Genomic DNA, 26610 nt, shown 5'->3' on the forward strand with positions numbered 1-26610 from the left:
AATTAAATAAATCGGACATGATTTGGAAGGGCACAAACCTCCCTATAGAGGGCCTCATAGCTGACAATGCATATCAGAGCAAAAACCAATCCATGAAGTTAAAGGAACTCCCTGCAGAGCTCAGAGACAGGACTGTTTAAAAGCACATAGCTGGGGAAGGCTGCAAAAACTTTCCGCTGCACAGAAGGTTCACAGGAGCACAGTGGCCTCCATAATACTCAAATGGATGAAGTTTGGCACAACCAGGACTCTTCCAAGTTTGGCCACACAGCCAAACTAAGCAATCGTGGGAGATGGGCCTTAGTAAGAGAGGTGACCAAGAACCTAATGGTTGCTCTGACTGAGCTCCAGAGATCCTGAAGAGTTCCAGAAGGACAACCATCACTGCAGCCATCCAGCAATCTGGGCTTAATGGTAGAGTGGCTAGACGGAAGCCTCTCCTCAGTGCAAAACCCATGAAAGCTGCTTGGAGTTTGCAAGGAGGTGGAGGAGGAGGTGGCGATGTGGAGGAGATCAGAAAGCAGAAGGATGCAAGCCGGCTGGACAAACTGGTGCAAAAAGCTGGTTCAGTGACTGGAATGAGGCTGGACTCACTGGAGGCTGTGCTGGAGAGATGGACAGAAAAAGGTAGAGACCATCCTGGAATACACTGACCATCCCCTTCACAACATCCTGATGGACCAGAGAACCTTAGCCAATAGTTGTACCTGAAATTTACCTGAATTTTGTCTTATCTAGGATTTTTCTAAATCAAGGTCCACGTTTTACATAGAGGGACCAGTATATGTCCAACATCTTCATGCATACGTTTGTAGGCTTTGCACAATTCATTCTTTGCTTCCCATTAGTTCTACATAGATCATTGGTTATTTTGTAAATTGTTCCTTAAAATCTCTTGAAGGAAACATACATAACAATTATATCTTAAATTAACAGCTTTGAATCCATTCTCATATGACACTGAATTGTAAAAGGGATTAAGTGTTTCATTGCCACTCAACAACTGGGACACCTGCCATTGGTAACTTTGGTAGACTGTGCATGAAACCTTTATTTACTCTCATGACAGCTGATGTTGATTCTTGGTTTCTGTCATTGTCTTTGCCAATTAATTATCACTTACCTTATCATCAAATGCACACATATTTCTGTCCATGTGGGGCTCAAAGTACAATTTCTGTTTTTGACAGTGGTGTAAAAGTGAATTACAAACCACAGGAACATAGTTGGTAACTATAGAGGGAGCCAAGATTGAAAACAAATACAATGTCTTGCAGAGTAGGCCTTTCAGTACTACATGTTCTTCATAAAACTGGCGTACTTCAATAATCATGTGCTTACATTAGATATTCATGTTTTTGTCACTTATTTAATACATAAAATACAGGATACCCCCACAACACATCACAATTGGTAGGTTTATTCAGACCAAGCAAACAAAGCAATTTGTTTGTGTTGATCTGCTAAGAAGAGAACCAGGTCTGGTTATTGATCAACACTACTCTGCTGGCACTTTGTTGTTTGTATGAACAGCAAACTCACTTCTAACACCAAATTTATAGGTGCTGAGAATGTAATTAAACTTTTAATCAAGCACTCCCACTGCCATCTATCTATCTATATATATATATATATATATATATATATATATACACACACACACACACACACACACACACATTAAGGTAAACATTCAGGTGGTCATGCGTAATGCCACTGCGTTCTGTGTTCTGCATATCTGTCCTGCTTAGTCATTTGGTTTTATATATATACAGTGGGTACGGAAAGTATTCAGACCCCTTAAAATTTTTCACTCTTTGTGTCATTGCAGCCATTTGCCAAAATCAAAAAAGTTCATTTTATTTCTCATTAATGTACACTCAGCACCCCATCTTGACAGAAAAAAACAGAAATGTAGAAATTTTTGCAAATTTATTAAAAATGAAAAACTGAAATATCACATGGTCATAAGTATTCAGACCCTGTGCTCAGTATTGAGTAGAAGCACCCTTTTGAGCTAGTACAGCTATGAGTCTTCTTGGGAATGATGCATCAAGTTTTTCACACCTGGATTTGGGGATCCTCTGCCATTCTTCCTTGCAGATCCTCTCCAGTTCTGTCAGGTTGGATGGTGAACGTTGGTGGACAGCCATTTTCAGGTCTCTCCAGAGATGCTCAATTGGGTTTAGGTCAGGGCTCTGGCTGGGCCAGTCAAGAACGGTCACAGAGTTGTTCCGAAGCCACTCCTTTGTTATTTTAGCTGTGTGCTTAGGGTCATTGTCCTGTTGAAAGGTGAACCTTTGGCCCAGTCTGAGGTCCTGAGCACTCTGGAAGAGGTTTTCTTCCAGGATATCTCTGTACTTGGCCGCATTCATCTTTCCTTCAATTGCAACCAGTCGTCCTGTCCCTGCACCTGAAAAACACCCGCACAACATGATGGTCCCACCACCATGTTTCACTGTAGGGATTGTATTGGGTAGGTGATGAGCAGTGCCTGGTTTTCTCCACACATACCGCTTAGAATTAACGCCAAAAAGTTCAATCTTGGTCTCATCAGACCAGAGAATCTTATTTCTCATAGTCTGGGAGTCCTTCATGTGTTTTTTGGAAAACTCTATGCAGGCTTTCATGTGTTTTGCACTGAGGAAAGGCTTCCGTCGGACCACTCTGCCATAAAGCCCCGACTGGTGGAGGGCTGCAGTGATAGTTGACTTTGTGGACCTTTCTCCCATCTCCCTACAGCATCTCTGGAGCTCAGCCACAGTGATCTTTGGGTTCTTCTTTACCTCTCCCACCAAGGCTCTTCTCCCACGATTGCTCAGTTTGGCTGGACGGCCAGGTCTTGGAAGAGTTCTGGTCGTCCCAAACTTTTTCCATTTGAGGATTATGGAGGCCACTGTGCTCTTAGGAACCTTGAGTGCTGCAGACATTCTTTTGTAACCTTGGCCAGATCTGTGCCTTGCCACAATTCTGTCTCTGAGCTCTTTGGGCAGTTCCTTTGACCTCATGATTCTCATTTGCTCTGAGATGCACTGTGAGCTGTAAGGTCTTATATAGACAGGTGTGTGCCTTTCCTAATCAAGTCCAATCAGTTTAATTAAACACAGCTGGACTCCAATGAAGGAGCAGAACCATCTCAAGGAGGATCAGAAGAAATGGACAGCATGTGAGTTAAATGTGAGTGTCACTGCAAAGGGTCTGAATACTTATGACCATGTGATATTTCAGTTTTTCTTTTTTAATAAATTTGCAAAAATTTCTACATTTCTGTTTTTTTCTGTCAAGATGGGGTGCTGAGTGTACATTAATGAGAAATAAAATGAACTTTTTTGATTTTGGCAAATGGCTGCAATGACACAAAGAGTGAAAAATTTTAAGGGGTCTGAATACTTTCCGTACCCACTGTATATCATCCACCTGAACCCAAAACATATTTGGTTATGTAAATATATATATATATATATATATATATATATATATAAAGCAGGACAGATATATATTGTTGAGTCCAGGCTGCTACAAAATAAACACACACACACACACACACACACACACACACCCCTCTACATGTACCAAACTGGTTGCAATTCTTTCTGTCATAGGTGAAATGCCATTAATGGTGTGCATCCTGACTCCTCTGTTCAGCTTTCTTTGCATTGGTTCGTGTTTTGTTCCTGAAATCTATTACTGTGCTAATAGCTACTGCTGTATTACATTATTCCAGAAAACGAACACAGTGGGTTTTTTAACATAATGGTGTGTGTAGTTCCGCTGTGACTGCTGGAACTCTGTCACATTACACATCATCCACCTGAATCCAAAAGAGATCCATCCATGTTAAGTCTATGACATGTGAGGGGGGGACACAGCTGTTAATATAAACCAGTGACTCCGGTAACCTGGCTTCTAACTAGAGTGGCAGTACAGCATGTGTTCATGGTTTATGAATAGCAGACATACGTAACAGTGCACAACAGTTCTTTGATGCCACTGATAATCAGAGAACCTAATTTTATGAGGTTCATGAATGCAGACACGTGGAGCAGCTTGGCATGCACACAGAATGCTGTCACTTGCAAAAGTAACAATTCACTACCTTTAGGCGCACCCTCTCAGTGCAGCTGAATATCACGTCCTCTGTTGGAGCTGAACCAATCATTCCCTGTCATGAAGCCAACTGGACAGGATGGGTACAAGCCAGCTATACCAGTGTTCAGCGAAGATAAGTGTTGAAAATGTCTTTTAAGATGCAGCTGCTGATGCTTCCAATGATGAGCCAGCGCTGTCATGACACTTTTCACTATCAGGAGGGTCAACTAGGAAGGTTTAATAATGTTGGCTCTTGTACATTGGTTAAGAAAACGCCAGCACCAATACTTCCAGGTGCCAGACGGTTTGCCAGAATTTTCCTGAGGCCAACGGATAGTCCTCCTCCATGGCCTCACTGAACTCCTCCCAGACCTGGGTTTTTGCCTCTGCCACCACCAGGGCCACAGCATGCTTGGCCTGCCAGTACCCATGAGCTGTCTCAGGAGTCCCACAAGCAAACCAGGCTCGATAGGACTCCTTCTTCAGCTTTACCGCCTCCCTTACCTCTGGTGTCCATTACCGGGTTCGGTGATTGTCACCACAACAGGTACCAGAGACCTTACGACCACAGCTCCGAGCTGCTGCATCGACAGTGGAGGTGGAGAACATGGTCCATTCAATTCAGTTCAATTCAATTCAGTTTTATTTGTATAGTAAATCACAATTCAATCATCTCAAGGCACTTTACAAAAGAAAAACAAGTGCTTGCCCCCCTTGGCGACAGTGGGAAGGAAAAACAGAAGAAACCTCCAGCAGAACCAGTAGGGGAGCTCAGTGCACCGATGGAGAGTCCTCAGGCAGTCTAGGCCTACAGCAGCATGACTAAGCATGAACCACCATGAATCCCTAACTATAAGCTTTGTCAAAAAGGAAGGTTTTAAGTCTAGCCTTAAAAGTACAGGGTGTCTGGCTCCAGAACCCAGACTGGAAGTTGGTTCCACAGGAGAGGTGCTTGATAGGTAAAGGCTCTGCCTCCCATTCTACTATTGGAAACTCTGGGAACCACAAGTAGACCTGCACTCTGAGAGCAAAGTGGTTTATTGGCATGAAGGAGCTTGATCATTTGGACTCAATGTCCCCAACCTCCCTTGGGATCTCATTGAAGCTCTCTTTGTCTCTGTCTCTGTCTGACAGAGGATTCAGTCAAACATTCCCAAAAAAAAGTTCTTGGTCCAGAAATTTATTAGGGTGCCACCATGGGTCTATGCAGAATACAGACACAATGTACACTTTGTTAATTTAAAAAACAAAACATGGTTTTGATGCCTGAAATGCCTCACAGATTCACTCACACCTCATGACTGCCCATCTGGATTCAATGCCTAAGAAGTGTTTTGAAGCAAGTCAAGAGTTAGGGGTACATCTGGGGCCAGTCAAATTTAAGGGGTCCCACCTCCCCAGCCCCTGGTTTGAGCAGCCATGTTTTATTTTTGTCTACTAAACTCAACACACAATACAAACATCTCTGCAAAATGATTTTATTTTGACTTGTTTTAGAATTGGCTTCAGTCAAAAACACACTGAATATACAAGCAGTTAGACTGGATTGAAGCTATACAGTATTTCAAAATCATAAAGAAACATTTATTCAATAAATACAGTTTTTGCCTATGTGCTTAAATGTGATGAGATTTTCTTTTCTGAGCATATTTACAATATACCATAAATAACTTTGGAGGTGGAGCACATTTTAGGCTTTGACAAAACAAGAGAAAAAAAAAAATCCAAACTTGTATAAATATAGGTTCATCTAAGGATCAAAGAGAAAATAAGAAAATGTAAGAGAAATCTTGAATCTGGTTGTACAAACATGCCCACATAATACTTAACAGAGGCTTCAATGATCTGTCAAAAAGAATGCTATTAAGCTGCCTTACATAGCATTCCAGTCATGTCAAACTGACATGATTACTACAGACACTGAGATGGGAAACATTTTTCCCATCATCTGCCATTTCCTTGGATGATATTTTTGCTTCTGGTACAGACACTTATGATGTTGAGTATCAAGCTGTTTCATTATTTTATCCATTAATTATTTTCCCTCCACCATGATTAGTCAACATGTATTAAAACAACATCCTTTATCCTGTGTCCCCAATTGAAGTATGTCCAACAATCCATTCAGTATCCACTGTTCACACTTTACAATTAAAATGATGCTGTACCCATGACAGTCATGAATGTATCTGCCTTTTTCTTTTTGTATTTACCTTCATGCCAGATAACAAAAGTGAGAAAAAATAAAACATGTAGAACAATGGTTTTGCATATTAGTCTGTGAAGTTTGATACAACATACTCTTTACTTCAGGGACGACCTGTACTGTAAGTTTTATTTGCATCATTGCAAAGTGCACCACACCCATCCAAATGCATTGAAAAAGAAAGAGAACTCTTCACAAAATCTCCCTCTCTTATAGTGCAATAGGTTACGAAGCTCAGTAAAACTAAGAGTAATGGAACAGATGAGTATATGCCTGGAAGAGAGACAGACACCATGGTGCATGTTAAAACAGAACTCTAACCATTTTATATCCAGCCCTGTTTTCCATTCTTTTTCCATCATACTGATTGATTTTCATCAAAACATGTTACTTCTTTTATGTCTTACTTACTTACCAAAAAAAGTAAACATATCAACACTCAATCTATAATCAGAAAGAAGAATAGTGAACTACTGTGGGAAACTTTTGCTTTCCTTTTAATTTTCCTGGTGCCTGACAGCTGTGTTAGCAAACACTAAGATATGCTGGTCAAATGAATAGCAAATACTCCAACGCTCAATATGTGAACATTCAAAAGACAGGGGCTTCCTTAGGACCTTAGTCATAGGAATGACAGGGGGCATAAAAGAGGAGGTCAGGTGTTAGTTATTTGAGCAATGTCTGTGTAGGGATCAGATGAGATCAGATGAGCACTGTGCATGTACTGCCAACTACCCTGACACATTTCTGCTTCACGAGAAAGAACAAAATAACCAATGACAGAGAGTCCTCGTGGCTTTAATTGGTTAATGATAACTACAACCAAGTTGCATTTCAAATCAGCTTGGAGTCCAGACTATCAGATAGAGTGGTGTTATGTAATATTACAGTGCAACTGAGGTCTGAATGTAAATATGTCTCAGTGCCAAAGTGGTTCTAAGCAGACTTGCCACCAGCAATCCCTAAATCCTGTTTTTTGACCAGGATTGCTTAACGGGATTAATGCGTCGAATGTGTTTCTCCTGCTTCTCTCTGTATTTCAGTCAATAATGTTTTGGATGGGTTTAATTTTCTTCGGGTCAATTCACATCAAGTTGAGGTTTCTCAGTTGTCTCACTTTATGGAAAATTTATCTAAAAGTGGGTCTACTTGAGATAGATTCTAAATGTTTGTATCTGATTCAAAACAAAGAAATTCATAACAGTAACAAAGAGTCATTCTTATAGGAAAAACTGCAATATTAACAAAATTAGAGGCATTACTATATTTTTGCGAGATTGTTGTTTCTTCTTGAAATCATTAACATAGTATCCATTCTGGGAAACACACATTGATTAACGTTCTTTTGCACACACAAATTAATGCTGAAGTTTGAGGTGGCATTGCTCTCCAAGATTAAGCAACAAAGATTTTGATCAGAAATTATCAGTATGATGGAAAACCAAACAAATTCCAGAATGAAAAAGGCTCAGTATTGTAATGAACCTAACTAGGTCAGGCTGTGTGACTGCTGTTGTCCTGTATGTTAGATGAGTATTAGCTGCCATTGGTGATAATGACAGAGGTGCCTTTGTGCCCACCATTCTGCTCTGCTGGTATGCGGAGGTGTGGGGTTATATCATAATGGGTGGGGCCAGTGCTGGCAGAGGTGCAATAGCCCCGGATGCTCTCCGAGTCATAGAGGTGCTCCAGAGTGTAGCCTGTCAGGGAGTAGGCTGTATGCTTGTCCAAGTAGGAGCGTGGGTGGGTGTGGGTTGGGTAAAGAGCTGGGGCAGGAGTGGGGGAAGCCGAGCACGGGCCTGGTCGACCAAATGGGTGATGTAATGGCAAAGATAGGGAAGACAAGTCTGACTGAAGGTAGTCTTTGGGCTTCTGGAGGCGCTCAGACCCTGGACTACTAAGCCTGGATAGGGGAGTGGGGCTATTTGCAGGGCTGATCACCTGGCTCAAACCTCGACACGTCATGGTCTGTAGTGGAAAAGGCCCTTGAGTATAGTCAGGAGTGAAGCATGGACCAAGACCTTTAGGCAGTCCATTGGCCGGTCCTAGTGGAGCATCTGGAGGGCCCTTGCGAAACTGAAGTCGACTTTCTTCTTCCTTGATCATTTGATGTGTGGCTTGAATCAGCGTTTCAATCTTGCTGGGTTCCTGTGGGCTGCAGCGGTAGCGGTCAGCTCGGTACCGATCCCCTGAGTCACTGGCTGAGCCACCATCTGGAGAGCTGACCACACTGTCTTCATCCCAGTGGCCCCGGCCTACAGGAGCATAGAGTGAAAACAGTCAGCACTGTGAAAATATTAGCAAGAATTAATATTGATCTCAGTAGCAGGTTGCTCGTGGAGTCTTGAGTTCTTGCTAATCCTACAGGATTTAGTTTTATCAACAAATGAAAACAAGCTTGATGCTAGTCACATAGCACAACAGAGTACTCTCTGTCAGCATGTTCAGTCTAAAATTATTAAGCTGTCAACAACCCATACAGTCTAGTTTTTACAGTGGGCTTGGCCCAGGTCTTTGTCCTCACCATGGTAGCTGTGGATGGTTGTGATGTGTGGCATGCTGCTATCAAATCCCTCGCGGTTCTCCAAGGAGCTCTTGCTCAATGGAAGGATGGACCTGGTGCTATCCCACCATGTGGTCCTGCTGCGTGGTGGTGCTCCTAGAAAATATCGCCCTGCCTCACAACGACTCCGCTCACAACTCTGACCTTGATCATATGTGTGGAAATGAGTGTGGCTGTTGCTGGTGGTGTGATACTGCTCTTCAGACAGGCTGTAGCAGAGTGCACGAGGGTCAGTGAACTGCCTGTACACACAGGAGGCATCCGCCCCTTCACTCTGATCCAGCAGCTGAGGGGAGGCTGAGTCAGTGAGTGGGCTGCTGCCCCACGGACTGTCCTGGTCAGACTCTGACCGCTCTGTCTGGAAACTAGGATACTGCATTGAGAAACATGGGTAGGTGGGAGGAAAGAGATAGAGTAGAATATAAGTGCTAGTATTTTATTACTATTTCTACCTCTTCTTCTACTAGGCAGCACTATTCATCAAACAATATATTTTAAAATGAGCAAAAATGAATTACCAATCTGGATTACAAATTATATACAGGTAAACTACCGTATTTTATGGACTTAAAGTCAGACAGCAATATTAGTCACAAAGACAGCCTTATTGAACAGAAAAACACACACACATATATACATAGATATGTATACATATACAGTGGGTACGGAAAGTATTCAGACCCCTTTAAATTTTTCACTCTTTGTGTCATTGCAGCCATTTGCCAAAATCAAAAAAGTTCATTTTATTTCTCATTAATGTACACTCAGCACCCCATCTTGACAGAAAAAAAACAGAAATGTAGAAATTTTTGCAAATTTATTAAAAATGAAAAACTGAAATATCACATGGTCATAAGTATTCAGACCCTGTGCTCAGTATTGAGTAGAAGCACCCTTTTGAGCTAGTACAGCCATGAGTCTTCTTGGGAATAATGCAACAAGTTTTTCACACCTGGATTTGGGGATCCTCTGCCATTCTTCATTGCAGATCCTCTCCAGTTCTTTCAGGTTGGATGGTGAACGTTGGTGGACAGCCATTTTCAGGTCTCTCCAGAGATGCTCAATTGGGTTTAGGTCAGGGCTCTGGCTGGGCCAGTCAAGAACGGTCACAGAGTTTTTCCAAAGCCACTCCTTTGTTATTTTAGCTGTGTGCTTAGGGTCATTGTTCTGTTGAAAGGTGAACCTTCGGCCCAGTCTGAGGTCCAGAGCACTCTGGAAGAGGTTTTCTTCCAAGATATCTCTGTACTTGGCCACATTCATCTTTCCTTGAAGTGCAACCAGTCGTCCTCTCCCTGCAGCTGAAAAACACCCCCACAACATGATGCTCCCACCACCATGTTTCACTGTAGGGATTGTATTGGGCAGGTGATGAGCAGTGCCTGGTTTTCTCCACACATACCGCTTAGAATTAATGCTGAAAAGTTCAATCTTATCAGACCAGAGAATCTTATTTCTCATAGTCTCGGAGTCCTTCATGTGTTTTTTGGCCACCTCTATGCAGGCTTTCATGTGTCTTGCACTGAGGAGAGGCTTCCGTCGGGCCACTCTGCCATAAAGCCCCGACTGGTGGAGGGCTGCAGTGATAGTTGACTTTGTGGAACTTTCTCCCATCTCCCTACTGCATCTCTGGAGCTCAGCCACAGTGATCTTTGGGTTCTTCTTTACCTCTCTCACCAAGGCTCTTCTCCCACGATTGCTCAGTTTGGCTGGACGGCCAGGTCTAGGAAGAGTTCTGGTCGTTCCAAACTTTTTCCATTTGAGGATTATGGAGGCCACTGTGCTCTTAGGAACCTTGAGTACTGCAGACATTCTTTTGTAACCTTGGCCAGATCTGTTCCTTGCCACAACTTTGTCTCTGAGCTCCTTGGGCAGTTCCTTCAACCTCATGATTCTCATTTGCTCTGGCATGCACTGTGAGCTGTAAGGTCTTATATAGAAAGGTGTGTGCCTTTCCTAATCAAGTCCAATCAGTTTAATTAAACACAGCTGGACTCCAATGAAGGAGCAGAACCATCTCAAGGAGGATCAGAAGAAACTGCAAAGGGTCTGAATACTTATAACCATGTGATATTTCAGTTTTTCTTTTTTAATAAATTTGCAAAAATTTCTACATTTATGTTTTTTTCTGTCAAGATGGGGTGCTGAGTGTACATTAATGAGAAATAAAATGAACTTTTTTGATTTTGGCAAATAGCTGCAGTGACTCAAAAATTGAAAAATTTAAAGGGGTCTGAATACTTTCCGTACCCACTGTATACAGAAGTGAGTACACCCCTCACATTTTTGTAAATAATTTATTATATCTTTTCATGTGACAACACTGAAGAAATGACACTTTGCTACAATGTAAAGTAGTGGGTGTACAGCTTGTATAACAGTATAAATTTGCTGGCCCCTGAAAATAACTCAACACACAGCCATTAATGTCTAAACCCATGACCCTCTTGGGCATGGAGTTCACCAGAGCTTCACAGGTTGCCACTGGAATACTCTTCCACTCCTCCATGATGACATCACAGAGCTGGTGGATGTTAGAGACCTTGCACTCCTCCACCTTCCGTTTGAGGATGCCCCACAGATGCTCAATAGGGTTTAGGTCTGGAGACATGCTTGGCCAGTCCATCACCTTTACCCTCAGCTTCTTTAGCAAGGCAGTGGTCATCTTGGAGGTGTGTTTGGGGTCGTTATCATGCTGGAATACTGCCCTGTGGCCCAGTCTCCGAAGGGAGGGGATCATGCTCTGTTTCAGTATGTCACAGTACATTCATTCATGGTTCCCTCAATGAACTGTAGCTCCCCAGTGCCGGCAGCACTCATGCAGCCCCAGACCATGACACTCCCACCCACCATGCTTGACTGTAGGCAAGACACTTTTCTTTACACTCCTCACCTGGTTGTCGCCAGACACTCTTGACACCATCTGAACCAAATAAGTTTATCTTGGTCTCATCAGACCACAGGACACGGTTCCAGTAATCCATGTCCTTAGTCTGCTTGTCTTCAGCAAACTGTTTGCGGGCTTTCTTGTGCATCATCTTTAGAAGAGGCTTCTTTCTGGAACGACAGCCATGCAGACCAATTTGATGCAGTGTGCAGCGTATGGTCTGAGCACTGACAGGCTGACCCCCCCACCCCTTGAACTTCTGCAGTAATGCTGGCAGCACTCATACGTCTATTTCCCAAAGACAACCTCTGGATATGACGCTGAGCACGTGCACTCAACTTCTTTGGTCAACTATGGTGAGGCCTGTTCTGAGTGGAACCTGTCCTGTTAAACCGCTGGGCCACCGTGCTGCAGCTCAGTTTCTGGGTCTTGGCAATCTTCTTATAGCCTAGGCCATCTTTATGTAGAGCAACAATTCTTTTTTTCAGATCCTCTGAGAGTTCTCTGCCATGAGGTGCCATGTTGAACTTCCAGTGACCAGTATGAGACTGAGAGCAATAACACCAAATTTAACACACCTGCTCCCCATTCACACCTGAGACCTTGTAACACCAACGAGTCACATGACACCGGGGAGGGAAAATGTCTAATTGGGCCCAATTTGGACATTTTCACTTAGGGGTCTATTCACTTTTGTTGCCAGCGGTTTAGACATTAATGGCTGTGTGTTGAGTTATTTTGAGGGGACAGCAAATTTACACTGTTATACAAGCTGTACACTCACTACTTTACATTATAGCAAAGTGTCATTTCTTGAAAAGTGTCACATGAAAAGATATGATAAACTATTTACAAAAATGTGAGGGGTGTACTCACTTCTGAGATACTGTATATATATATATATATATATATATATATATATATATGTTTTATAAGGAAGCTTTTTTATGTAAGTGTGCACATGAAAAAGGGCTGGTACTATATTTTGTTTTGCTATAAACAACTGCACCAACATCAGGGTGGGGGTGAGGCAGCATGTCCTCCTCGTCTCTCAGGTTGCCTGAATGCCAACACTCACTCCAAACTGTGTTTCAGCTGCAGACTTTATTACCTGCACTTTGAAATTTTCTGTATAGTTCTTTCTTTTGGGTGACATTTTCACTTGTGTTACACTAGAGTTATCGTTTAGCATGAAATTAATTGTTTATGCTTTTTCGGCAGTACGTCATCTTCACCTTAGTCAAGAGTGCCATCTAATGCTAGTGACTACTGGACAAAATGACAGTAAATTAACACATATAACTCGCTTCGTATACAAGTCACAGAGTACTAAAAAAACCAGTGCAATTTATAGTCTGGAAAATATGGTATATTACATAGGTAGGCCGCAACAAGTTTGGCATAGTGACAGCACTAGAAATTAACAAAATTTGGCCCAGAAACACTTTTTACTGTAATGTGCAGAATAATAAAACTGTAATAGCTGTAGAACAGAGAGCAAAATGAAAATCACAAAAAAGACACCTGTCAATAAATCATTTTTGTAATGAAAATGGTCTGTGGACCTTTTTTTCAGTGTAATCTCCTAGTGTGTGGCAGTGAGTGTTATCTTGGAATAAAGTAACCACTTCTGCATGCACTATTAGGGTTTATTTACTCCTGTTTTACTTTATTAACATTAAAATATTTTTTCATTTTTGTGTTCCTTTTATTGTTACCGAGCAAAGCAAGAGATTCATGAGACAGGCAACAAAGGTGCCCAACAGGAAGCAGAAATGTGAACATTGCAGGTATGTGGCATGTACAACTACCATCAGGCTACTTGGGCTCTCTTGGCCCATGTTAAGCCAAGCTTATATGGAAGGAAAAACAAAGTAAAATTCTTACTCAATATGGAACACAGGTAACAGACACATCCAAAAGCTCCAGTTTTTCCAGGTCATACTATGTTATCATACCTGAAATCATGGGCAATCGCCATGTAGTAACCAATTGCAATTGTCCAATGCAACGGTACCTGATCCATGAGCGCACTGTAAGTTCCTTTAAAAATGAACCTAATCTAATGCAAAACAGTGTCATACCTTAATGAGCACATGTTACAACATGAAGGTTTTAACTTCAGGGCCCCAAATGTAAAGCTGACCTGAGACCAATGTACTGTGCTTTCACATGTAAGCATCACAACATATGTCTGGCTTGAAGCTTAATGATAGTCCAGTAAGACATGAAATCCTCACCTGTGTGTACGGTGAGAGTCTAGCTTTGGTTTTGGGCCGGGACACTCGGCTCTTAGGAGTTCTGCAGTTGTCTGTGAGGCTGCTGGTGGTGTTGCTGCTGTAGGGGAAGGGGGCCTTGGATGTTGCCTGGTCGAGAGAAAGCTGGAGGCCTTTATACTCTGTCTCCCTGTTGACACAAGCAGTAATTTCATACGATCACAGCAATATTGCTAATGTTTTGTATTTGCATATCATACATTTAATATGGTCTATAATTGCACAGGAAGAGATTGCATTCTGCTGGAAAGGTTGTTTATTACAGAACTCAAACTGCTCGTATGTACCAGTGTATATGGATTTTCTCTGGGTGCAAAAACCTATTAACATCTGGTTAGCAATTAGTGGCTCACCAAGGTGCTGAGAGAGCTAGCATGCAGAGATGTGTGTTTGTGTTTCTGTATGTGTGAGCAGGAATTTTGGGAGGGGTGGGGTTGTGCTAGGAGGGCTGTAGCGGCTGTTGGGATGCTTGTTTTACCAGAAGGATTGCAGCAAGGCCTTCAACAAATACTCTACAAAGGGAAAGCTGTCCAGTCAAATACACTGGGAGATTAAAGGCTATGTCTGGCTAAATCAGGCCCACAGGAGAAGCATGGATGTCTTACCAATGGGAAATGGGAATTGATTTCTTGCTAAAGTGTTCTATGGATCTCAAAATGGAAGATAAATCAAAATTCCTGGACAGAGTTTATTTAAGATAAATAGTGATCCATTGTCCATATGGTGGTCTTAAAAATACAACATTATCAATATATCACATTTGAGTACTGCTACTCTAACTATTAGTGTTTTTCTGAATAGAGGCACATAATGTTCTGTAACCAACAGCAGATCAACACATGGTCAGTGTAATTGGTGACCTTCAGCTGAATGCATCAGCGATGGCTCGTAGTTACAACAGCTGGCTGACATATAACAGGTTGGCTGCAGCTAGAGTCTAGCAAGTTACTGATTGACGAGTCAACTGCACATATATTTTATATTCATTATTGTATAACACAAGGAAAAGCAACAACGCCTTACAGTGCATAAGCTGGAGTCAGTGAATGTCTAGCATCTCTAAAATACTGTTCATGTAAACCATCCTTTGCATTACAATTTATACTGATATTGCATTGCAAGCAGTTCCCATTTTTACATTTGAATACGTAGATAAAATTATCAAGTAGTAGGGCACAAAAAAATACTTAGATAAGCGAAACATAAAATATACATATATAATTCCAGGAAATCTGATGGCCTAGTAATTGGGGAACATGCTATATGCCGAATATATGTTAGTTGATATATGTTTGATATATATACATATCAGGTCGGAAAGGGTTGGAGAGTATGCATAAGTTTGTTTGTCTGTTTAAACAGACAGTGCAGTGTTTTATTGGCCAACCAATAAAACATGTGGTTATGTGATTTTGAAACAGACATGCCTTTATTTAAAGGATGGCTAAATATCTGTCAGGCTGCTGTAGCAGTGGCAGGTCCACAGACCCGGGACAGGAGGTGCAGAGGTTATCAGAGCTGAACACACAGTGGCAGTTCACGTGCAGGTGAAGTGCTCTTATCACCTGTGTTATCCGTGGCTGTATATACAAAAGCTATTGGGCAAGGCACCTCTGGGCCAGATAATAGTACTCCACAATAGCCTATCTGCAGCTGTCTGTCTTTTGCCCCATGTATTACACAGAAAGCAGCAGTCTCATTTCCACTGTCACTGCAGCTTAATCTCTGCAGCATCTCCAAAACACTGACAAAAGCAGAATAACGAGACTGGGACGGAGAAAAGGCTTTTCTCCCCTCACACCCTGTAAACACTCATCATGTTTACAGTCTACCAATTAAAAGGCCATAAACACAAAGCTGTTATGGATTTGATGTAGGAGGTAGAGGAAATGTGTGTCAAGCTGTTCTCTGCCCTGAATGCATCTAGCCGCACTGCTTAATGCGCAAGAGGGGGGGTTATAGCCGTATTCCTTCACATGCACACTTGGACATCTGTGAAATATGCACAGGGGGGTAATAAAATAATGGGATTATAGACAAGTAAATTTGCAATTGTAAATTATCACTTACTAATAAGGGTACCATGATTATAGTTTGACTTTTTTGGAAGAAAGTGAAAAGTAGCAGCTTGTAATAATGATTTTAGTGCAGGATTAACAATTTGTGAAGGACAAAGGCCCAGCAAAAGTCAGTCCTAGTCCAGTCAGACTTCTGTTCCTGTCTGTGTTTGTATACTCTGCAGGCAAAGCTGCCGTTCTTAGATAAACTCTACCAAATGACTGACGCCGCCACAGCGAGGCCTCCACAGAGAGGCCTCCACAGGTAATGACCAACATATGAGCACGCTTTGCAAACTTTGTAAGAAAGGGCTCAGACATAACTAACATACCTGGCATGCAGGAGAGATGATATGGAGATAGAACAGAAACATCTACTACCCTTTACTGTAGAAAAAGCAGCAAAGTTCTGGTTTTCCTAAAAGGCACTATAATCATAATCACTTGTCATTTCCTTTATTTCTAAGTCTTCCTACAGTGAAGATGAAAGAACATCAAATATGACTTGACAAACTTACTTCATTGCCAGATTCTACAGGCTTCAACAAACAGATGCCATATTTCTAATTAACCTCCAGATAATTGCTTCATAGCAGCGGTTGATGTGAATCTCTAGTACTAATACTCATTATCTTATCAAAGCAGAGAATGACAAAACATCAGAGATCCAAGTCAGCCCTCTCTGCCTTAGAGCCACCAGGCACTGTGTTCATACAACACAAATTCCTCTAACTGACACCTGCCAGGTGTCTACAAATCCCTATGTTATATACCACTATAGATCCATAAACGACCAACCCATTTGCATTTCTCAAATGAGTCAATAAGTTACTGTTAGATCAGGCTGACAGAATGATCAGTGGGTGTTACATCAGTAATCTTCCAGCCAGCCGTCAATTTTTGGAACGGCATAGGATTCATCAGACATTTATAGTTATTTTCATATGGGATGTCCCAGATTGTCTACACTGGGCATGATTCAAACATTGGTGTTAAAGTTGGAAAAAGATTTCTAGATTGTTGTGATCAAATCCCATATAAAGACCTAAACCAACATTTTTTTTAGTCTGAGGTTGGTGTTTTCTAACATTCCTACACTGTCTGTGGTGTTCATCCTCAAGCCCAGTGATTCCTAATAAGTAAATAATTTTTAAAAATTGCTCAGATATATGTATCTAGTTTCAGTCTAAGCCTTCAAATGGTCTCAGAAATTTTCTAAAATACCTGGTCACTGTAGTTTTTAGCAAATGTCACAATGGATTCGTTGAAGACAGCTTTTTCAGTGTTAGACTAAGCTACTGCTGTATGATAAGTTAAATTTGTTGCACTGGGGTGAAAAATGTATTTATCTCAACTGGTCTGTGTTTCCTGACAAGACCTCAGTTTGTTTACAAGCAGCTGATGACTAGCATAAGCTAGCCAGCAGGGAGGGACTGAAACTACAAACTACACATTTTTGTGCAAAAACAAAAACAAAAAAATCGATTTGTTGAATTATTGTAATAAATCAAATCCTACGTCCTACATGAATCACAGCTGTGTGTGCCAACAAATCTGCCCAATTAGCTTTTCACTGACGAGACAGCTGTCTGTAGAGTATCACACACCGGCAGCCAGCTGAAGCAAACAGCAACCTACAGTTACTGAAACTACAGAAAAGAGAAAACATGCCATAGTCCTACTACACTGTGATTACTTGGAAAATAAGTGCAGCACTAAAAAGACATAAATAAAACACTATGTAAGTAAAGCTCTTACTGTGGTCAAATTTCTTAAACATAATTGTAGCAGCAACAGGGACAGATACTCACGTGAGAACATAATTGACACTGACTATGCAGTGAGGTCGTGATGAGCGGCTGTTGTGCACAATGGTTGCGTAACTCTGAACCCAGACCCAGCCACCATGCTTGGCCAAGAAACGGTAATACTTAGTGGTGACCTGACCTTTTACCAGCACTATGAAACAAAGAGAGGGGAGAGAAATAAAAGCAAAATATCACTGTAGGGAACAATTTTAGCAAAGATTATTTCAATCATACAGTTCGGATGGTGGAAAACTGTGTAGCACAGCATTACAGAACGTGAGAAAAAATAATAACAGCCTGATGTATTTATCTGTATAAAAGGCACAGTACTAGTGTGAGGGTGGGGGGGGTCACTGTTGACCTTCCAAAATGCCGCCACCTGAGGTAGTATTTTGCTGTGTCAATTTTGCCCCACACCCTTCTATAAATAGAACATGATGGAGTGGGGGGTTGATGACATTAGACGTCATCACGCCTCCAGCACCAGGTTCCCAGCAGCTGTTTAAAATGAACAGAGGGGCAGAGGCTTGGTGGCCTATTTCAGTTTAATGCAAATCAAAAGAGTCACATTGAAAAAGGGTCAACAGAAAGGCAGTTTGGTGCCTGTATGAAAAAGGACTTGCGTATGTGTTTGTGTATACTTGTATAGCTACACTGGTCTACAAGGAGAAAGCCTCAAAATTAAAAGTAGCTAAATCTCAAACCATTATAAATTTTTATTGATATATTGATATATAATTGTAGACAAATATACTCGCCTGTGTATAGATGCAGTAATTCTAAATCTTTAGCGTGAAATATTTTGAAAACTTTAGCCAACCAGCACCAATCTCTCAAAATTTGTAGGACAGTGTTATTCATAGTGAGGACCAATTTGAGCTTCATACAGCGTGACAGTGTTTTGAGAAAGTGGGGACATTTTGACCCATCCTCACTTACTGACATCTTCAAAGGACTGTTCAGATGTGCTTTTAGTATATAGTATACAGGTAGAATTAGGTTCAGGGAAAGAGTTGGGGCTAGGTGTTCAGCTGAAATGGTTAAGGTTGGAGTGTTGGCTACTGGTCAGTGTTGGGCCATCGGTTAACGTCTGTCACCCTAGTCTTTGCCGTATTGGTACTAGTGTAACCACCATCAGCATCTTGTCAGCCATTCCACATGTAGAATCAAAGGCTGATGTGTTGGTGACAGAGACTACTCTGACTGGCTGTTCAGCTTAGAGTCATATCTAGGATTTCACATATTTGGAACAGTTTCTCCTCATTTCTTGTCTCTGCCTTTTTTTTTTTTTTTTTTTTTTTCACAAACAAAAGGGTTTACCACGGCAGTGCCATTTGCAGCTTCTTGTCAGACATAATCTTAACAAGAAGAAGCGATAATTCGTCTGTGGTGACTGGTGGTGCCACTTTTTGGCCCAGACTGAGACGTCATTTGGCAGCACAACACATGGCCTTCGATGCTGCGAGTTCTTCACTGTCAGCTTGGTATGTCTCTGCCCTAAGGGGCATTGGAGTGTATAATGTTAATGAGTGTCCTCAGAAATATACCCGTACAAATGTATGTGTGTGGGTGTGGAGAATTTGTAGGAAAGTAAAACAAACCTAACTCACACAAGTGATGAGCACATCGTAGGTGGAAGGAGTCACAGCTGTGGACGTGATGATAGAGAGTCTTCTCTATTAGATCTTGAGGCTCATAGCCTGTCAGCTCTGCAACCCTGAGCAACACACACACAGATGTACACATACATTCCCAAGAGTCATGAAGCCTTCCTGCATTTACACATGCAGCCACTTACATACAAAACCACAAAACAAAATACGTAACATGCAGATATGTGGACGAATTCAAACGCACAGATGCATACTTCACATGCATAAAAACAGGACATACCGTGAGTCAAGGAAGATGAGCTTCATGTCCAGGCTGGCTCTGAACATGAACATGTTGCTGTGCAGCTTGATCTCAGTGACAGCGCTAGGTGGCAGCGAGTGACCAACAGCCACCAGCCCAACGTTCTGATAGCAGCCATCAAATGGAGACATATCCAGGCTATACTGACGAATCTTCAGGTAGCCACTGCAGTGGATCACCTGGACCAAGAGTTCCCAGAAACATAAAGAAGGTATAAATCTCACCATTAGAGTTTGAGTTGTGCTGTGTGTGCTGTCATGCCTCTAATGTTAGCATTAGCATTACACATCAAAATGATACATATCCATAAAAAAAAAAAAAAAAAAAAAAAAGGTTCCCATGAAATGCATTTAACTCTTCCCTAGAAAATAATCCCCTCCCATTTTACTCCATCCACTGTGCTTTTTATAGCATCACTTTCAGGACAAAATGTGAACACAAGATTGGATGTAATCTAATAAGACAGGGAATTTTCTAAGAAGATTCATGCTTGGTGAAGATAACCTCTATGGATTATGATGATCCCACAACCCCCACAACGATAACAATGTGTTCAGCTCATTTCACTCTTCAAGCACAAGAATGAAGGCAGCAGGAGGCTAAAATAAAATAAATGTATAATAATACCTATTCTACAGGCTGTAACAAACTCCAGCAGAGAGCCAGACCTCTAGTCCAGCCTTCCATAAATACAAGTGCAAGTTTGTCAGCTTAAAGTAAAAACATACAAGATAGTTCTTGCCAATTGAGCAGCACCCTACTACCTTGTAGCCTCCACAGGTAAGACCAGCATTTCTCTTGGCAAGAACACATTTCATTCTGAGGAAGAAGGAGCGAGCCATCTCATATTCTGCAGAGAAAAAACAAAAATACCATTTTTTTAAAAAGAGTTATTTATTTACACTGGGTAGGTTCAGGCTATATACAGCTTAACATTCCTGGGATATAATCATACTTACCTTGAACAGAGTGTGTATGGTAAGGCTGGTGTGCTGTGAGAACAGCTGTCATTTCATCGTGGTCTTCTGGATGGATGTATTCATAAATACTGTTTCCCGTTAACTCTACCTGTTGAAATGAACATACAGCTCAGAACTGTGGCACAGCAGGCACTGACATACAGTACTGGTGGGAGGGTCGTGCCAAATTTGTCAAACCAACCTGGGACAGGCCCAAATGGACTGATGCTGTTTCTGATATGTACATAATTTTCCCGTCGGGAGCAACCACAAAAATGAAGCCATCTAATGTCTGAAAGAAACAATCAAAATAGTCTTATTGTATTAACATTTCTTTGGACAAGGTCTGCACTATATGTTGTACTGTATAACTGCAGATCACTGCACAAAACTGCTATTGCAACAGACAGATTGATTTCTGAACAGAGTGAAAAATAACGATGTGAAGAAGGGCAGGAAATACGAGGCAGCTTGTGCTTTGAATGAGCACGTGGATTAAACAGCTGTTTTTTAGAAACATGTAGCTCAAACTAATGCAGTCTAATACAACAGTCCTTTGTAGAAATTGTTTCAGAGAACTGTTCATTTAACATTTTACAAGCTATATTTTTGTGCTGCTTTTTGAATCAGTTCTATTGGAAGTGGAGCTAATAATAGGATTTATTACTATTATTAGTATTAGACCACATTCAGTGTAGCAAAATGTAACATCAGATTATAGACATACATTGGTAGTATTTGGAATATGAAATAATAATAATAATAATAATAATAATAATAATAATAATAATAATAATAATAATAATAATAATAATAATAATAATGAAGAGGAATATTACTGATAATAATCAACCTCGACAGACATCAAGTGCTTATTTACCAGCTTATTTCCACAGCTGTACCCTGTAGCTGCAAGCCTTCTCTGTTAACTTGTGGCCACCAGAAGCTTCACTTTGGCCAGCACTGGCCAGAGTAAGGCTTGTACGATGTGTAGGATTATAGCCCTGTGCTCCTGTGTCTGGCTGAGCAGCACTAGCCAAGCTGTGAATGTTTCTGGGCAGCCTGTAGCCCCGCAGCTCTGCTCCACGGTGAGAGGAGGTGCAGGGCTACAGGCTGAGGATCCGTGCGTGACCAACAATGTGTTCAGCTCATTTCACTCTTCAAGCACAAAAATGAAGGCAGCAGGAGGCAGCCAATAAACCACACACCCACACTACATACTGAAGTAAAAATAAAATAACTAAATAATAAATATATTGTTGAGGCGATTTTTAAAACATTTCATAAGCAGCTGGATGATTCAAATTCATCATATGGTGAACATTTGCTGGGCATTTTAAATGACACTGAGGCATTGGCAAACCTCAGAGGGCACAACTGTTTTAAAAGTGGGAATATTCCTAAGCACAGTAGTAAGTACCTGTAAGAGATGGGATCCTAATTCCTGACTGACTCCATCCAGAGAACTGCTCCGACTCACATGACCCCAGGATTCCCCGAGGCCTGGCAAACAAATCACAGCCATACACACAGGAAACGATGTGAACAGGAGACAAAGTGGCTTATTTTACAACGAAAACACAACAAAAATTGCGTATTTAAAACCTCAGTTAAGAAACGTTGCTAATTGTAATCCACAAACCATCTGTTTGTTTATTGTAGGCAAATTATTGCTACAACTGAAGGGGGTTTAGTCGTGGTAAAAAAAAATAAAACAAAACAACAAAAAAAAACAAACTTATGTCTGCCTTTATGGTTAAATAGAGTTTAATTTGAGTGGTTTTATTCTGTATCCTTCAGTACCAAATGAAAGAGTAGCCCAGGCTCCACACAGCCTGCAACTGCATGGTATGGTCAGAAAACAGAAATATGGCCTGCTGCTTTACAATAATGACTGCAGCACTGACCACAAGTCTAACATCAGGCCGGTCCAAACTCTTACAATGTCTGACGGTCTGCAGCCTGCAGCTCTAAAAATACAGCACATCCCAAAATAGACTCAGGACGGACTTTTATCGAATCCGGATGATTGCCAAAATATTTTCATAAATCTTTCACAACCGTAAAAATAACAGCTCCGCCGGCGTGAGGCTCTGAGCCACAGCGGACAGAGCAAACAGGAGTCTGTCTCCCCATTGACATGCAAATGGACTCTGCAGAATAAACAGGCGCCGCGCCGGGATCACAGCGGCGCGCCACATCCCGACTGATGGGGAGGCCCTCCCGCTTTATATCAAAGATAAATAAATAAAGATAAAGCATTTTATTACTTTATTTAGTGACAGGCAAGCTCCATGAGAACAGTGGTTTAAAGGAAGATCCGGGAAACAGCCGTTCAACAATGCGCTCGACACATACACAGAGGCCCTCTATCATAATAGCAATAAATATTATTTTTATTATTATTATTATTGGTGTTGTTATAATAATAATAATTATTATTATTATTTATTATTATCATTATTATTATTAGAATTATTAGAATTAGAAGAAAAAATGCTTTGTTATTAGAAAAATTAGTGAGGCGCAACCCCCTGGTCATCTGAAAAACAGGAAATAATTTATTCAGCCTACATAATAAATAAATAAATAAATAAATAAAAACTTAGGCTAATATTTACAATTTTTTGAAGAGAGCTGCAAAAATCGCAGCACGCAGAAGGTGATCGAACTGGAGCGAACAGAACAGGCATGTGGTGATGGGTACTATTATTCCGGAGACGGGTACTATTATTATTTTTATTATTAGTATTATTGCTGTTGTTGTTATAGAGGCTGATTATTGTATTAGAAGGCTACTGCTGGCTACTGCGCTGCTCTGTGTGCCACGGCGAAGAGGCCTGCCGCACCTGACCTGCTGCAGGTAAGGACTGGCTCAAACACAAACCTCAGCCGAACACAAAGCTCAGCTGCTAATAGAGGACGGGCAGAGCTTTCATTGTTTGAAGACAGAAAGTGAACCGAACCTCCTAAAGTTTGCGGAAGTCCTCATGCAGCTCATAGACTTACTATTAAAACACAACTATTGTTTATTATTTCATTACCCTTTAAAAAGGATATGGGAGGATATTCCTCTCCTTCTTCGTGTTATTAATATTGTAATTATTAATATTATTTCGTTCATGACCTCACGTGTTATAGCAACAGTGTAGTAATGAGTTTCCATAAGTTCAACCAAAAAAACAAAAAGAAAAACTTTTTTTTAAAAAGTATATAAAGGTCTGAAAAGATGAAGATTTGACAAAAAGTAAACAGCAAGAGTAAAAGGTAATAATAAATGCATAATATTGCATAATTCCATTAATTCATCTAGCCTCATCTCTTGCTGTAAGCCTTCAGGTTGGGAAATAGAGTTTCTATGCAAAAAATATAATTTTATTAAATTTTTTAAAAAATCATAATGCCAAGAAATCTCTTTGGTAGACATTTAAATAACAGAATGAAGAGCTTCATAAGTACAAACATCTAGTAGAGACCTATTAAAGAGAAATGTGACAATCTGGTCAGCTCAGCCATGTTTGGATGGCAGAGCAGACAATTCAGTAACTTTAACTTGGATACAAAATGAAAATGTTGCTTTGTGTTATGGCCACATTAGAACACAGAGCAATAAGTGAGAGACTGCGAACATGTTGCTGAGAGCACATGAGCAGCACATTCACACTTAGGCAAAAGAAGTAAGTGATTTCAGCAGAGATGCATTGTCGTAAACATTTAATCCAAATGCTCTGTTTAAATCGATGTCAGGGTTTGAGTTGAAAAGAATTCCCCAACATATTTGTGGTGCGGGATGTGATGTCATTTCAGCCAGGATGGACAACATGGCCACAGTCAAAGGTCCCACCGCACACCCCTCCTCCCCATCTCACAGAAAAATCAAGAAAAATCCAAGACCACATTCAGCTTTTCTACTGCAAAACCACCTTCCTCAGACACTGACGGCTAAATCATCAGACGTGGCTTGTGGTGGAGTGTACTGTATGTGGGGGTCCTTGGAGGAGCCTGAGTGAAGAGCTCTGGCCTTTTCAACAGCAGAGGTGATTTAATGGAGAAAAAGGCCGCACCGCCTGTAAGGGACCAAGGAGTAAAACCCTGTGGTCTGCACGAGCACATTCTCTCTTAAATTCTTCTGAGAGCTTCACAGGCATGTGTTTGTTACTGCACATGTGAAGCGGCCCAGTGTGACAGCCACACATCTTCCAGCCATGCAAGAAATGCAGAGTGTAGACGACTGGTATTACTGAGAACTGTGCCAGACAGTCTCAGAGCAGAATTTATAACTGGTTTTGGTGGTATTCATGCAAAATACATGTGCGCTACATCTGTGGCCTTATCCAACATGAATATCTCACTGCTACATAGTGGATTTTGGAGCGTAGATGCAACCAAAGAGATTCAACATCAAAAGTATCCTCCCAATATCTGACCTGAAGGAAAGCAGAGCTGTCTGAGCCCACAGCCTTTCCATCAGCCCAATCCATCCAGATGCTGCACTGAAGTATTTCATGCAGAGAGGTTTCTTCTGCATCGTGTTTGAAGCTGTTTCTATGACTCTCACGATTTTGTTTTAGTGTCTTTTGCAGTTATACTTAATCAGAACATTTTTTTATGTCATAGCAGGTTTTTAACATAAAAAAAAACATCCACTGACATGGACAGTAGCATATTGTGCCTGAATGCATCAGGAATGCATGACACTGCTTGAGCCAGTGCTATATTCCTGCAGATCAGATAACGATGCACACCATGCATTATTAACCCTATGCTGTTAACAGTACTATGATGGCTCTTATTTTGCAGCAGCCTATGCCACAACAGTGATGTAAATGATCACCATCAGCAGATTTAGCTGCCTGGTGTTTTCCCTTTCAGGTTCTTTGTCACTATTCCTTCCCTGTACGCACCACAGCCTGTTTTACTGTTACAAGGAGGTCCATATGTTGAAGACGTGCAAATCATACTGATATCAGCTGGCTGTGCAGTAGTCACGGAGGATGGTGCCTCATCATAACCAATCTGCTGGCAGGGGCCGCCAGGGGCCCGAGAGAAAACACATAACTGCAGGATAGTGTTCAAATTAACTTTGTTATCATATCGGGAATATAGCTTTAACATGTGCACCGAGGTGTTTTGGTTTTACTTAGAGATAAGACCATATATGCAAAATACAAATAAGAAACCTGTCACACTGACCTGTGTGACAGGTTGATACAAAAATTTGTAAGATTTCTTTTTTTTTAATCGGGGATCAGAATTATAGTCTAATCGAAAACGAACCGTAGCTGATTATCATGAAGCGGCTAAATTTTCGGGTTCATGGTCACAAAGTTATTTACGTAGAATATTATTGGCCGCAATAAATACATACATTTAAAAAAAGTTAATATTTGAACATTTAAAATTGATTAAAAAGTACAATAAAACATAAAAATCACGCATTAATGCATTATTTTGTCCCCCCCCCCCCCCCCATCTCACTGACACGGTACCAATAACAATTCCAGCAGATCCCAAAAGATTGATATTATATGAGTTTATGATGCGTAAAATTATTGTGTTTATCGGCCTAGACCGTTATATTGGTGTATAGCCTGTTACTGTAATTTCTGATTGGCTAAATATTCATTTCGCCTGAATGTGCCGGCTTTGTCTGGCTGCTGTGAGCTCTCCAGTCTTACCGTCAGGAAACACTATTCTCATTTTCAGGTAGCTTGTTGTGAGCCGGATGATCGAGGCTTTATCCAGCTGGGAGGTGATGGCGGAGGGCAGCGGCAACAGTTTGGCCAGTTCATAAAACTCACTGTTCTCCTTCTCCCGGCGAGTCCGGGCAGCGTTTTTCGATTTCTCCTTCATG

At 41.2% G+C, this 26610-nt stretch overlaps 1 protein-coding gene across 1 annotated transcript; it reads right to left on the reverse strand.

Moving 5' to 3' along the window:
* Positions 1 to 7250: 7250 nt before the first annotated feature.
* Positions 7251 to 26610, reverse strand: sim1a (SIM bHLH transcription factor 1a). Its single transcript, XM_026293785.1, has 11 exons — positions 26435 to 26610; positions 22177 to 22259; positions 20959 to 21048; positions 20757 to 20865; positions 20562 to 20647; positions 19777 to 19976; positions 19494 to 19600; positions 17887 to 18034; positions 13983 to 14148; positions 8820 to 9231; positions 7251 to 8550 (listed from the first exon to the last, which is right to left on the reverse strand). The coding sequence occupies exons 1-11, from the start codon at positions 26607 to 26609 to the stop codon at positions 7832 to 7834; spliced, it is 2295 nt and encodes a 764-aa protein (XP_026149570.1). The 5' UTR covers position 26610; the 3' UTR covers positions 7251 to 7831.

Source organism: Mastacembelus armatus, chromosome 16 (assembly GCF_900324485.2).
Source record: "Mastacembelus armatus chromosome 16, fMasArm1.2, whole genome shotgun sequence".
NCBI classification, from domain to species: Eukaryota; Metazoa; Chordata; class Actinopteri; order Synbranchiformes; family Mastacembelidae; genus Mastacembelus; species Mastacembelus armatus.

Excerpts from the sequence above, each read along its gene's own strand:
- sim1a (XM_026293785.1), bottom strand. The coding sequence starts at position 26,609 with ATGAAGGAGAAATCGAAAAACGCTGCCCGGACTCGCCGGGAGAAGGAG. Across the intron at positions 22,260-26,434 it reads GAGAATAGTGTTTCCTGACG|GCCTCGGGGAATCCTGGGGT; the intron begins GTAAGACTGGAG and ends TTTGTTTGCCAG. Across the intron at positions 8,551-8,819 it reads AACCATCCACAGCTACCATG|GCCGGGGCCACTGGGATGAA; the intron begins GTGAGGACAAAG and ends ATGCTCCTGTAG.